Source organism: Vipera berus (genome assembly GCF_964194415.1).
Source record: "Vipera berus genome assembly, chromosome: 1".
Lineage (NCBI taxonomy): Eukaryota > Metazoa > Chordata > Lepidosauria > Squamata > Viperidae > Vipera > Vipera berus.
The window spans coordinates 254,715,955-254,729,613 of record NC_138202.1 but is presented as its reverse complement, the minus strand read 5'-3'; the positions used below and the strand labels follow the sequence as shown (position 1 = coordinate 254,729,613).

The 13,659-nt window shown below is 37.0% G+C and overlaps 1 protein-coding gene across 1 annotated transcript in view; it reads left to right on the top strand.

Moving 5' to 3' along the window:
- Positions 1-8,951, top strand: part of WASF1 (WASP family member 1) — a 49,734-nt gene extending 40,783 nt beyond the window's left edge. The window contains exons 6-9 of the mRNA XM_081315008.1: positions 1,919-2,091; positions 2,691-2,870; positions 4,831-5,426; positions 7,637-8,951. Coding sequence (XP_081171134.1) covers positions 1,919-2,091; positions 2,691-2,870; positions 4,831-5,426; positions 7,637-7,794 — 1,107 coding nt within the window. The 3' untranslated portion in view covers positions 7,795-8,951. The remainder of the gene's footprint in view (positions 1-1,918; positions 2,092-2,690; positions 2,871-4,830; positions 5,427-7,636) is intronic.
- The last annotated feature ends 4,708 nt before the right edge of the window (positions 8,952-13,659 follow it).

The window sequence follows — 13,659 nt, the reverse complement described above, 5'->3', positions numbered from 1 at the left end:
TATAGATTGAGATTGGCTGAGCCTCCCTCCATGCCCCCCCACCACCACCACAACTCACAGTGACAACAAACCCACCATCTTGTTGCACCATGTGAGCTAATTGCACAACACACCGGCCTCACAAGTCAATCATACATAAAGTTATTTCCCGTTCAAGAGCCTGACAGCCCATGGATAGAAGCTGTTCTTCAGCCTGTTGGTATGTAATTAGCTAAACATAATAAAGTTTATTTAAATAATAAGAACCAGTAAAAGTAGTAGAAATGCCTTCTGAAAAATCAAAAATTTATATAAAAAATGGGGAAGAGATACAAATTAGATAAAAAAGAATCGTCATTCCATCAGTTCAGGCCTATTATATATTTACTTCTGTCTTCTGTCAGGTAGAAGTTTTTTTCCCCCTGTATGATAAATTCTATAATGGGAAATAGAATGGATTGAACTTTGGCACCTAGCAATGAAAACTATGAACTTGCTGATTTTGGCTTGTATAAAGAAGGATTTTCCCTGTTGTTAACAGAGTTAACATAGTGATTCAAACTTATTTTTATAACCATGAGCAAAAGTCTTTCTGCAAAGTAGTAAAAATAAATATTGCTAGTCTATGAATGATTGTACATGGATACTGAGCCTTGTGGGACAGAATAAATCATCTTCCTTAGTTTTAGGTTATCTCTTGCCTTTTAGTCTCAAGTGGTATATCTGGTGTAGATTTGCTTATAAGGCAACTTATAATGGATGTAAAAAGCAGTAAATGTAGTAACCTTTGCAACATGTTTTATGCAGTTAGAAATTCATAAACACAAAAGGGTTTTCACTCAAACTCCTATCCCTATCCTTCGCCTGGGTGTGCTATAAGGAGAGTGTAGGAAGATCTCCTTAATGGAATATTTGTGTCATTGTGATGATGGTCAAGTCAAAATTATTGAACACATTCTCTTCTGCTATAGTTGTTACCAAGACATTTGTATTACATTTATCTACCCATTACTTTTATGGCTGCCAGCCTGTACAGATTAATTTTACATCCATTTATTACTTCCAGAAAACAGTTGTTATTGCATTCAGGATAAGTTCACATAAGTTCTATGTGACAGCATATCAAATATGGCAGGACCCTTAGCCAGGAGATGTTAATTGATAAAAGTATTTCATATACATATTTCATCTTAGTTGCTTGTTAATAAAGATTCAGTTTTTGTAGAAATGCATAATATTTTAATTTGGTTAGGTTTTTATTTCAGGATATTTTAGGCCATGTAAGTTTATAAATTTATACTTTCTAGCTTTGTTGACTTTATTTTCAGAGGCAATTTATAACACAAACCTTATAGCATCTCATAGATCTTAAATTGATTAGTTCATAATGTTCAGTTATAATCAGTACACCTATAGTCAACTTAACCTTATAGGTATTTTATAATAAATATAATACTAGAGACCGCCTTTTTGTGTTTCATACAATAATTTCAGGAAACTGCCACGGAGCCATTAGTAAACAGCCCAACCAAAGAATCCCTAAGAGCGCCACCACCACCCAGACAGGCAAGACACCAGAATATAAAGAGTCAGCAAACAGGCTCCTTACTAAGTACTGATGATGTTACCTAGTTAGGGTAAAGAAACGTCTGCAAGAAAACAAGCAAGTTCAGAGAGCACCGAGGACCCCTCATTTCAACCCTGAGCTACAAATATTCTCCTTCATTGGTACAATAATTCCATGGTTACTGAAGTACATTGTTTATTACTTACATCTTGTACTGCTGAATGATGAAAATGTGAAGGAATTATCACGGACAATTTAAATGTTTAAATGTTATATCCTTGTAATTAAAAGAAAACATATGTTTCTGGCAGATTCGTTTATGTTCTGAGCAGAACTCTTTCAGTGTCAGGTTTCCTATGTTTTTTTTAATAGCAGAAGAATCTCGATCGTCCTCATGAACCAGAAAAAGTGCCACGGGCTCCTCACGACAGGCGCAGAGAATGGCAGAAGTTAGCCCAGGGACCAGAACTCGCGGACGATGATGCCAGCCTTTTACATAAGCATATTGAAATTGCTAATGGCCCTGCCTCCCATTTTGAGACCAGGTTTGTTTGTTTTTTAACGCAAAGTTTGAAACTAGCTCATTTAGGCTGTTTGTATGAATTTCAAGCTAGCTGTCATCCTTACGTTCTATAATTAGGGGTAATTTTCTAGAAGCGTCCATAATTTGACATGGCTGTAATAGATCATTGCTGTATGTCATGCCACCTTACACTCATGATTGGACTTGTAATTTTCTTTCCCATATTCTCCATGGAGGGCTTTTGAATGCCTTACTCTCCAGACAATCCTCTCCTGTTCTTATATGTGTATGTGTGTATAATAGCAGTGATGATAATGATTTGCTATTTGCTTTGTAGATAGAAAAACTGAATTTACAATTTCTGTTCCTGCATTCGATGCACAAGTTTAGGGTTCACAGTTTATGACAATTACAAAACAAGGTGTCAGGTGTGTATATTTCGTTGTCATGTGTTAAGTTTCCTTATTGACTTTCTATTACTGTTTTATGCCCTCTTCCTTCATAAGTATTGAAGTAGTGGGCTAATTTTCCTTTTGAGAGAAATGTTTTTCTTACAACGGCAATGAAATCAGAGACTAAAATGAATTTAACATATGTACATATGGATTTATTTCTGTTCAGACCGCAGGCATATGTGGAACACATGGATGGACCCTATTCTCTTTCTGCATTACCATACAGCCAAATGAATGAACTTCTTAACAGGGCAGAAGAGCGTGTTTTAGTAAGACCACATGAACCTCCCCCACCCCCACCAATGCATGGCGGAGGAGATGTGAAACCCATTCCACCCTGTGTTAGGTAAGAAGCACTTAAAATGAAATGTCAGAGTGCCTTGGCAATAGCTGACACTGACAGACTATAAGTTGTAGGTACAAAATAAGTAAATAAGAAAACAATCCATGAAATACCTATTTTCTATTTGCTGAGTACTTTGAGGCATGTTTTGTTCTTAGAGGTTTTCCTATGCATTTATTTAATAAATAGATTTATTGCCATTAATTATGAGCCAGTTCAACATTTATAGTCATCAAAATGGAAGTAATAAAATAAAAGTCTATAAAGTGACATATTCAGCTTAAAACTAAAAAGAGGAGGAAAAATCTGAAATCCACATACATGTAGTCCTTGTTTAGTCTTTGTCTACTGCCTCATATAGGAACTGTTAGCAATTACAGTGATGATGAAAAAGTAACTTTGCGACCAATCTTTGCATTTATGTCCTTTGTAGGTCTGTAAGCAAAGGAAAGCTGAATCAGGATTGCAAGCAGTCACCATTTCATTTAGGGACTGCTTCATTTAACAGCCAAGTTGCCAGTTACTATTGTCACTAAACAAGGACTACCTGTAGAGCATATCATAGTAATTGGAACAATTAGCTACCATTATGTAAAGCCCTTTCATTAGGCTATGCTGTCCAAGAAAAGATATACCTACTAGAATTGTGCAGTGATGCAGATTCTAAAGGTAAAAATGATTTTGTCAGCATCTCCTTAAATTAGAGTCACCTTTGCCTGGGTTGCTCAATTGTTCAGCCGTTTTAAACAATTGCTGAGGAGTAACTTGAATGTCCATGTGTCCTAAGGACCTTTTATTTTTCAAATCTAAATTGCTCTTATGGCACACCAAATGAAAATACAGATTGTTACCAACCAGTAACTGTTGTTAGGCATAGTTAAGGCATCAGACTAAGATTGGGAAGATTTAGATTCAAGTCTGTCCCCAGCCATGAAATTTGCTGAGCCACCACTATCTTTCTACCTTTGGGAAAATATAGAGGAAAAGTTACCATGTACGTTTTCTTCAGTTCCTGGAGGAAAGATGTTATATAAAGCTAGCAATAAACGAACAAACAAACAAGATTGCTTGATTTCCAGTAATTATGATGACTCTAGGAACACTTCAAACCATGTACAATTCTAAAAAAATGTAAGAATAAGGGCCAATGTTTTTGGCCCCATCTCTGGGAGGAAGCCCTGAGGCCTGCAAAAATAATGTTGGCTCTGCCATTTGTACACCTGCTGTAAAATCTACCAAAATCTAAAGTCTAGTCTAAATTCTACTTCAGTCTGAGGTATAGAGAGTGACCATAAGGAAGAAGGACAGTGTTTTACATTCCTGTTGTGGAGGACTCTCAAAAGAGAAACTTGCCTCCCTTTAAATAATTTATTCTTAATGCCAAGCATTCAGAGCCCAGCTCTTAAACATTTTAATACATTTTATCATCATCTAAGCAATGCATTGTCAGTTATTTAATTATTGTAACAAAATGTTCTCTACTTTGACAGATTTGTCTGTTTAGTGCTATGTTATAATAGATACACTGATTGAACTCTAGTTTCATTTTCACATGCTTTTCTTTATTAAATTCCATATTTATTATTTTTATTTCTGTTATATGGTGTTTTTATATCCTTGAGTCGCCATGGGAGAGTAGGCAGCAATATAAATTTTCTAAAATAAAATAAAATAAATATTGTCAAGCAAACCATAATTATGTGACTTATCAGGAAAAAATTACACATAAATATATCATTTCTTTTCGGATTAACACTATAACTATTGGTTATACAATTTCAGAAATTAAATGTTAAACAATATGTGTTAGATATGGGAATACTGGGAACCTGCTCAACTATGACCGATTTGCACATTCAAAATATTTGCATGTTCTAAAATCATTACTGATGCTTAGAATGTGATTACAGCTAATTTCCATTCTTCTAATTGTACTCATTTTCAGTATTTTTTTTAATCCCAGCTCTACTGCAGCTTTGACAGAAAATCGGCCTCAGTCACCTGCTGCTGGCAGAACTCAAGTCTTCGTGAGTCCCACTCCTCCCCCACCACCTCCCCCCCTTCCGTCTGCTCTATCTACTTCTTCATTAAGATCGGCCATGACTTCCACACCTCCCCCTCCAGTGCCACCTCCTCCCCCTCCTCCCACCACTGCTTTACAACCTCCAGCTGTCCCTCCACCCCCTGCACCGCTACAGATTGCTCCCGGAGTTCTTCATCCAGCTCCACCTCCCATAGCCCCTCCCTTAGCGCAACCCTCCCCTCCCATCACTAGAATTGCCCAAGTCTGTGAGCCCGTTCCAGTTCCGCCAAGTGAAATACAAGGGCTCCCTCCGCCGCCACCGCCTCCTCCACTGCCCCCTCCTGGTATCCGTCCCTCATCACCAGTTTCAACTCTTTCTCACCCGCCCAGCTCTACTGTCCCAGGCCCTCACCTTCCCATATTGCCTCCATCCCCACCTTCCCAAGTCACTCCTGTTCCTGAACCCAAACGGCACCCATCAACGCTACCCGTCATCAGTGATGCCAGAAGTGTCCTCCTTGAAGCAATACGAAAAGGTACTAGCTTTCTGTGGATCCATTAGCAGGGCTGCACACTTGATGAAGTATATATTTTTGCAGGTTTAATGTTTTTTTAAAAAAACTATGTGTACTAAGCATAGAGTAAGCATGTCATCTTAAGGAAATTGCTATATGGATTTTAAAAAAACTTCACTTGATTCTAGATAGTTATTTATCCTTGGACGGAGTTTATAATAGCTCTACATAAATGTTAGCAAAAAGGGTTCATGTACAATATAATGTTGAGGACATAGTTTGTGAAAGGGTCCCAGAAACATATTATATAGTATTAAGTTTTGACAACAACAAAAAAAACCATTATATAATTGATGCATACCAAGCAGCTTCTCTCAGCTTTTTCTTTCTGTTGCTCACAAGATTTTATTTTTCTAAAACAAAAAAAGGCAGTTATATTATTGTGCTTTGTTATTTGGTTGAAATCATTTAGTACAAGTGACAGAATAGCTTAATTTCTCAGTACTGTTTTATTAAGTTAAATAATTGGGAGATAAGGAGTGGATAACTAGATAAAACTATATTCTGATTTATGTTTTAAACTATTTGAAATTCAGGAATCTTGATCAGAATTGGATTTGTTTTCTAATAAACATGATATATTCTTGGTTTTGAAAGAAGCAGAAAGTTTGGGCCTGTTCTAAGGCTATAATTTATATGGCATTTTTTCAAAAAAAATTTACAGCAAAGAAGTGAATATTTATCAAGGAAGCATTTGAAATATCTTTTGTTATTAAATTTCTACAAAAATATTCCATATCCATTATATTACTTTATCTAAGCACTTTGCTGTAATTTGTTTCCCATGCAACTGTGCTTCGCGTTTAAATCAGCAGCACCCAGACCTTGGAACGTTTTGTATAGCAGCAGTTTGCATTAATAATCAATTGGTATATTCTTAATTGAAAATATTAATATTCTAGCAGTTTGCATTAATAATCAATTGGTATATTCTCTTCGGCTTTGAAACGGAGATGAGCACCGGCCCCTAGAGTCGGAAACGACTAGCACGCATGTGCGGGGGAACCTTTACCTTTACCTTTATATTCTTAATTGAAAATATTAATATTCTACTTTCAAGTTTATGAAGGTTATTACTGTAATGATCCTATTTTTGTAACTGCATTTTATTTTCATACCTTTTCTATCCATGGTTAAAGAATAACTTAACAGTTTCCTTCTTAATTTCCCCTCCCTTCTTTATTAAACTAGTTTGTATGTCCCAAACAAGATGCCTAATGGTACAAAGTACACAGCATAGTGCCTGAGGCTGGTTCCCTCTCCAGCTCGATGCTTCACTTAGTTGGATCTGATTATTTTTATTCTTGCCATTTAAAATAAATAAATAGATTTGGGAAGCTAGCATGTTGTAAAGCAAAGCACAGCACCAGCCTCAGGCATTTCTGCACTATCAGCAGTGCTCTTGTGGCACCTTTGAGGCAAACTCAGAAGGTAAAATATTGAGGGGCTGAAATTCAGTGCCCGTCATCTCAGAAAAACAGCAAGAAAAGTTGAAGTGTTAGAACATCTTAAGAAGCTAAAAGGATAATAGAGAACAATTATACCTGATTTTTTTTCCAGTAAATGCTTTTTTTCCATACCAATCATGACAGGCCTTTTTTTTTTAGAGGACTTATAATATGATGTCAAAATAACATATAAGCCTGCCGACACAGGCAAAAAAAAATGGGGACCCCTTAAATAACAGATGGTTTTGGTCACCCGCAAGAGACTGGATAATATGTAAAATTGTTTGACAGCCTAAAAAAAAATACCTCCAAGAGTGCTTTTTAGGACTGTACTGTCCAGAGGCATTTGTAGAAAATGACTGTATGAGTGGCTCAGTTGTTGGGAAGTTGCCATCTTTGTCTTTATGTTGTTGTTGTTGTTAGGAAAAAAGAGAAAGGTAAGGTGACAGGATCAACTTCTAGAAGTTTGCCTTCTACTAAACGGGTGTTTTATGTCTGAGATTATCTCATTGGTAGCCATTTGTAAAAAGTGCCCATGGTGTGTTCTCAGATGTCTGAGAATTATCTGAACCAGAAAAATTAGCTACTCCTAAGCAACTATAAAAGTGCATACTGTTAATTGAAAATTCTTATGGAAAACAAATTAGTCCATGTTTCTATGCCTAATATAGATGGTTTGCAAAATACATGTTAGTGATTTATAATTTTTTGGTGACATTCTAGGTATTCAGTTGCGTAAGGTTGAAGAGCAACGTGAACAAGAAGCTAAACATGAGCGTGTTGAAAATGATGTCGCCACCATATTGTCTCGCCGCATTGCTGTGGAATACAGTGATTCAGAAGATGATTCAGAATTTGATGAAGTTGACTGGCTGGAGTAAAGTGATTATATGCTACAAAACTGAATGCTAGTGTCCATTGTGGTGCTTGTTCTTTGAAAATGTTTGGTCATTTCTAGTGTTTTTGTATTTTCTTTATATAATCTATGTTTTTATACTTTTGATTTCAAAAAATGTTGGCACATCTTTGGAACTAAATGTTTTACAGTGAGACAGTTCTTTAAAAAGAGCACCATTTGCTCCAGTAGACCATTAAGTATTAAGCATGGGCAACTGTTGATAGAATAGCAGGCTACATTTTCTGGCATTTAGCTGTGCACTTCGTGAATTTTAAGTTATGAAGGCAATTAAGTCTGAAGTTTCAAGGGCAACTGCATGTACTAATAAGCTTTATTATATTACATTGCTAATGCTGAAAAACCTGGAAGAAAAGGGTGTTCATCCATCCGGCACTGCAATCCAAACATTTCAATGGACCCTGAGTATGATGTGAACTTGAAGGATTTACACCCTTGTGTAAACCACTGCCTTGATTACATCTGTACAGGACTTGTAGTTTTAGCAGCACTGGAATACTGAAAGAAAAGGGAATATGGATTTTGGGGAAATTTTATTGTTTTTTTAATTAAAGAATTATGGCCTTATTTGAATGCTTTGGCAATTTTTTTTCTTTTTAACCTGTTGTGATATTTTCCCTGCTTAAAATTTTGATTTTTCTCCCCTTGTGAAACATCTGACTTAGTCATTCTGTGTAATTTATGTAACTGTTAAAAATAACCGTTCAGTTTAAAATAAATGGTTTGTTTTAAATGTTCCTGGTTGTTGCTTTTTGACATAGAATAACTCATAACATTTAAGACCATATTGAATGTTAAATAATAATGTCTAAACAGTAATTTTACATGTATAGAAAGCTTTTTCACTCTTTGACGAATCCTAACAAGTTACCTATTTTTCTTGGCCATGTAGGATACATCAGAGCAGGAATATTTTTGGCCTTAAATTACACATGCGGTTGGTGATTGTTGGGGACCATATATACAGACATTGTGCCACTTCTGCATAGAGAGCACTGGAGAAGCAAAATTCAAATGGCTTCTTCTATTATTTTATACGCTGCTGAACCTGATTTTTTTTCCTATTACTATTTTGATAGGCAGAGAGCCAGTTTGGTGTAATGATCAAAGTAACAGGCTAGAAACCAGGAGACCATGAGTTCTGTTCTCAGGCATAAAGCCTGTTGGGCAACATTGGCCAGTCATTCTCTCTCCACCCTCAGTAGCAAAAGCAACCCACTTCCGAAAAGTCATGCCAAGAAACGGCAGGGACTTGTCCAGGATGTTAACAAAGAGTCAATGCTGACATAAAGGAACTAAAAAAAATAATAAATCTGTAGGGAGGAGACAAGTGGGGAAAAAAAATTGTGCCGTCAAAACTTAAAACTCTTGTGATATAGCTGATATCGCATACCACATCTGGATGCAAATACAAATGCAAAGACCAATTTTAATGTTACACTATCACAATGCATAATCCATCGTTTCTTTGTCACCATGGTTTAACAGACATCTAGGAAACAAAATTATTAAGGGAAAGGGACAGAATTTCTTACTGCATTCCATTTTCTCTGCCATCAACATTGGTAAAAAGTATTTTGAGGGAAGGGACTTGCATAGATGACTTTCTTTACATTCCATCTTCAACACAGTTGAATTTTTGACAGCCCACCAAATAGGTACTTGCTGGACTGTGAAGAGTCTGATTAAAGTGTGGTAAAGGACTCCTTGCACAGCCTATTCCCCAGCATAGTTAAGGCAGTGACAAAGGGATGTGGAAAAGCAATGTTCAAAGCTACAGAGAAGATCATGAGAGCTTCATGAAATCCACAAAACATAGGTTGCAAATTCCTGTTCTATACAACAGTGATTCTCAACTTCAGCAACAGTAAGATGTGTGGACTTCAACTCCCAGAATTCCCCATGCTGACTATAGACTAAAGAGGGGTGGGAAATCTGTGACCTTATATGTGGCATTGGGACTCCAAATACTGCTTACCATCTGTCCCAAGCGTATCACAATCAATGGAAGCTACAGTATATCAACCTTAGGAGATGCAATATATCAGCTACCTCAGGAGAAGCCCACACTCTTCTTGCAGTAAATAACTAACATTAGTGTTAATCTCTTCTTCAAGATTCCAGAAGTATTTAATACTGAAAAAGTTTTAGTTCATATTTTAAATGCATATATGTTTACACCTTCAGTTTGATATTATGTATTATTGATGTACATAAATAATGCCCCTGAAAAGCCTACATGTATCTGCCTTTACTGTTATTTTTGCTTACAGTGGAGCTTAGTAGTTTTGAATCCAGTTAAATATAATAACTTAACAAGTATGTATTATATAAGTAGAAATTTCTGTTACTGAAAAAAATAAAGTCGAGGAAGATTTTTTAATTGGTTTTGATCTCATGCGATTGATTCCAGAAAGTTACTTGGTCCTTTGATATTTACACTTTATTATATCAAGGGATTCCATCTTTGTTTCCATTTTTAAAAATCTGTGTGGCGCATAGGATTAAATCAAGCATAGGAAACCTGTGTTCCCAAGTCCGCAATGTGATTGTCAAGCTAATTTCAAAGTTCCTGTTCAAGAGATCAGTTTAGATCCATTGTAAGAACTATTTGACCCTTCCTGGCAGTCTGCAAGGGTTACTGGAAAACATTCCCCAGAGATAGATTGTTTCGTTAGAGAGAAAATTGGTATTTTCACTGACTTTATGTTCTGCTTCTCTAGCAATGGTTGCTTCAGTCTCATTCATCATGTGACCTCTAGCAGATTATTGCTGAAGGGAATGTGAATTTGACATGAAACAAGTTTTTCCATGCTATTCTAGGAGAACATAGCATAATCTGAGAGTACTTTCTTATTCAACTTTTTCACTGGAGAACATAGAACATATTTTAGGGTGGCATGGGACATCTTTATACTAGTCTAATCTGAAACTGCTAAACTAGATGCTACTTAGATGCTTGTACCCTGTAATTAGTTATCCACTGTTAGATTATTGAAATATGTTGCAAAATGCTTGCTCTAGAAAATGGCTCAGAAGATCTAGTCATTTTAATAGAAGATTATTACTTGATAGAACCATTCTATACATTACTCATATTGTCATGATTTTTACCTGGGCAAAACTGCATCATAGGGCAACAATTTTTGAACCAAGGTAACTCAAATCGACTAACTTATAGAAAGTGCCCCAAATCTGGGATCCATGACTCTCTGAGAGAATGAAATTTGAGGAAGTTGTAGCTGCTTCAGTGCTACTGTCTATTGCTGTGCTGCTGCTGCTCCAGGCACATAATCTTCATGTTCATCATTTTATGACAGTTTCCCAGCCAGTCTGGCAATCCTTTATTCCCTTCCCCACCTAGCAACAGCAATTTACTTGCCTGCTGGAAAGGGAATGGAAGCCAACACATCCAGATAGTCTTCCCAACCTACATGACACCTCTTATACACCCATGTACCATTCCTCACCACACCCACCCACATTTCCTCCACTACCCAGCACTGGGCTTAGATTTATAACTGCCTGTTGCAACTTCCCCACTGATGGGAGGGAGAGAGAGAAGAAGGAAGGAAGGAAGGAAGGAAGGAAGGAAGGAAGGAAGGAAGGAAGGAAGGAAGGAAGGAAGGAAGGAAGGAAGGAGGCTTCCCAAAAAGAAACTCAGTTGTTCCTGTTCCCACTGCTTTTTTGGCTACCCATGTTCATTCTGTTTCTCTGTCTGGGTAAGAAAATATATCTAAACCAATGACCCACTGGGAAATGAATTATATGGGGAATGGGTTGTCTACTACCTGTACATCAGACACAAACTGAGCAATGTGGTAAATCTAGTACAAATGCAGTGAGCCATGTACAGATCTGTACATTGGGGAAATGAAACAACAACTTCATAAACGTATTACACAACGTAGGAGAACAAACCCATCAGGACAAGAGTCAGCAGTCCATCTGCATTTAAAAGACAAAGGCCACTCTTTCAAAGACAGCAAACTCCACATCTTGGACTGAGAACTGGTTTGAAAGAGGAGTCGAAGAGGCCATCTATGTCAAAATTGAACAGCCGTCTCTCAACAGAGGGGGAGGGATCTGACATCAGCTATCTCCAGTCTACAACACAGTCCTTTCAACAGTTCCAAGAAGGCCCCACACCCATTTGTACTATTCTGGTGACCCTGAAGACACAGATAAGCCTCCAAGTAGCTTTAACAACTCCTAAAAGAATGCAAATGAACAGCTGTCTGCAGGAGTATAAATCTTTCCATTCCCCACCATCCAGTCAGAGTTGAAGAAGCTGCTTGGATGAGAAGCAAAATGTCTTCAAAGAAAAACAAGGAAGTCCAGTTGCCTCCTGAAAAAGCATCTCTGGGATAATTATGACCTGGATGACTGAGAATCTCCATAGACATTTACTACCTGTACATGTTCATTTTCCCCCACTAAATTTAATTGTTGATGTCAGTACATCAGAAATCGCTGATCATTAGGCTCAAAATATCAACACTTGATATTTGCAGAAGAATGATAATATTTCAGTAGATAAAATAGAATCAATACTACACACTTATTAATATCTTGGGACTGGAATTAGTGGATTATCTGTAATGAAAAGATAGTTATCTGATATTAGAAGGATATTTTTCTTACCCTTTTGATGCACATACAGTATATAGGCATATATGGGCAAGGGATATAGCTGAGCCTCAGCATCCTGGAAGCTACATATACAGTTCCTGCCACTGTCAAACAAAAGTATTTTAAGGAGCAAATCTGAGAATTATTGGGGGTCTGCAAAGACACCTCCAGTCAAAGAGTCACAAGGGGCAAACTGACTTGCATAGAAAAGGTTCATTGAAGAGCATCCGTCTAAAATCCAAGATCCAGAAAGGCTTACCTTCCTCAATCATCAATTTTATAATTCCTAGAGATAATTATAATAGGTTGTTTTGGTCCCACATTTATAATAGGAATTATATTTCTACCTTTATCTTTCAAAAACGGGGCTTTAAAACTACTTAGATACATAAAAGTCAGGTTACTCGCACAAGCGCTCTGCTTAGTGAAAGCAGCATCATTCAGGGATGCTTTCACTCCATCCATGCAGATATTGTATATGCCATTTGAGGAAGGGAGGGTATCCAAACTAGCTGGTAGAAAAATGTTTGTCTCTCATTATAATATGAACATCAGCTTCCATCATCTGCTATCCTTTGCAATGTATGTGAAATCTCAACTTTCAGTATGGCTAAATATTACAGAACAGAGGTTTTTAGTTTAAAAGCAAAATGGTTCCTTAATTCTTGTTCTCAAAATTCAGTTACATGAACGTAGAACGACATTTATTTCTAATAGGATTGTTAAACAAGCCTTGCATTGAAATGTATCCTACATGGCTTTAGAAAGGAACTGGAGCCCTCTGGTGTTTATTATAATTCCAGCTTTTCAAAGATAAAAATGATATTTGGAAAAACTTTATCCGGTTACAAAAATGCCAAGCTTTGTGGGAAACCTATTAAGTTTACTCATCACTATGTCTTAGCCATAGTTGGTTGAATAAGCCTGTGTCCACACCAAATAGGAAAAGCTGTGTTACAGCTTAGGGAGGTATTTAATGTTGCACATTTGCTCTGCCTGGAGAAAAATCTGCTCATATTCCCACCATGCAAAGCCTCCTGAACAGTTCTGTTATCCTTCGGCTAATTCAGAAACAGAATCCTTTGTGTTGGAAGTGTTAATGCAATGCAGCCCTTCCCTCTGAGCTGCCTCACTCAGCAGGAAAAACAGATAGATCTGCTTCTCGTGCTGAAAGAGCTTCTGTCTTCCTTGGTTCGTT